This window comes from Penaeus monodon, chromosome 33, assembly GCF_015228065.2.
Source record: "Penaeus monodon isolate SGIC_2016 chromosome 33, NSTDA_Pmon_1, whole genome shotgun sequence".
In the NCBI taxonomy this organism is placed as follows: Eukaryota; Metazoa; Arthropoda; class Malacostraca; order Decapoda; family Penaeidae; genus Penaeus; species Penaeus monodon.
In genome coordinates this window covers 35,435,389-35,436,190 of record NC_051418.1, presented here as the reverse complement: position 1 = coordinate 35,436,190, position 802 = coordinate 35,435,389, and the positions used below count along the sequence as shown (strand labels likewise).

Below are 802 nucleotides of genomic sequence, written 5' to 3'. Positions count from 1 at the left end.
TCAGGTGTATTGGATGTTTATGGTTTTGAGACTTTTGATCAAAATAGTCTAGAGCAGCTGTGTATAAATTATGCAAATGAGAGATTGCAACAGGAATTCATGTATCGATATTTGGCAGCGGAACACCAGGTACTGTGTGAATGAGCTTTGAGATTTTTCTTTCTTTTTTTCTGCATTTGATGAATTTTAGCGGTACTTTTTGGTCATTAACATTCTCCTTATTACTTTGCATTATTACATAACTTACCTTTTTTTTAAATTATAGTTTTATTGATTCATGAGGTTCGTATTTATTTTCTTAGCTTTCTATGCAATAAAAAGACCCTACAGATTAAGACGTAAAGACCTATAGATAAGAACCGATATAGAACATGACATAGAAACCTATTGATTAGCCATTTGTTGTCTCTGGTTTCATTGTATGCATCTTCTACTCAATGTATAATGTAGAAAAAAGTAGTAAGAAAGTCGTTTATTCTGTTATTTGTTTCTGCTACTGCTTTTTACTTTGCATTCAGTGTTACAATAGACACTCTAATTTTCAGACAAATCTCTTGTCTTGGTGTGTGGTTGGTAGAATATGTGATTTACATATTGCGTCTTTCTAATTGAATTGATTTCTCTTCCAGGTTTTAAAAGAGGAAGGATTTCTTGATGTAGATGTTCCCTACACAGATAATACAGACTGTGTTGTGGCCCTGGACTCCAACATATCTGTGTTCGCCATTCTGAACGAGGTTAGTGGGGCTCACGCGCGCTTCAGTCAGTAATGGCTGTTGTTATGTTGGTGATAGTGATGCCT

The 802-nt window shown here is 34.8% G+C and overlaps 1 protein-coding gene across 1 annotated transcript in view; it reads left to right on the top strand.

The window, feature by feature from the left end:
• Positions 1 to 802, top strand: part of LOC119594433 (unconventional myosin-XIX-like) — a gene marked incomplete at its 5' end in the record, with an annotated part of 15,165 nt that overhangs the window by 6,039 nt on the left and 8,324 nt on the right. Inside the window, 2 exon segments of the mRNA XM_037943492.1 lie at positions 5 to 129; positions 630 to 737. Coding sequence (XP_037799420.1) covers positions 5 to 129; positions 630 to 737 — 233 coding nt within the window.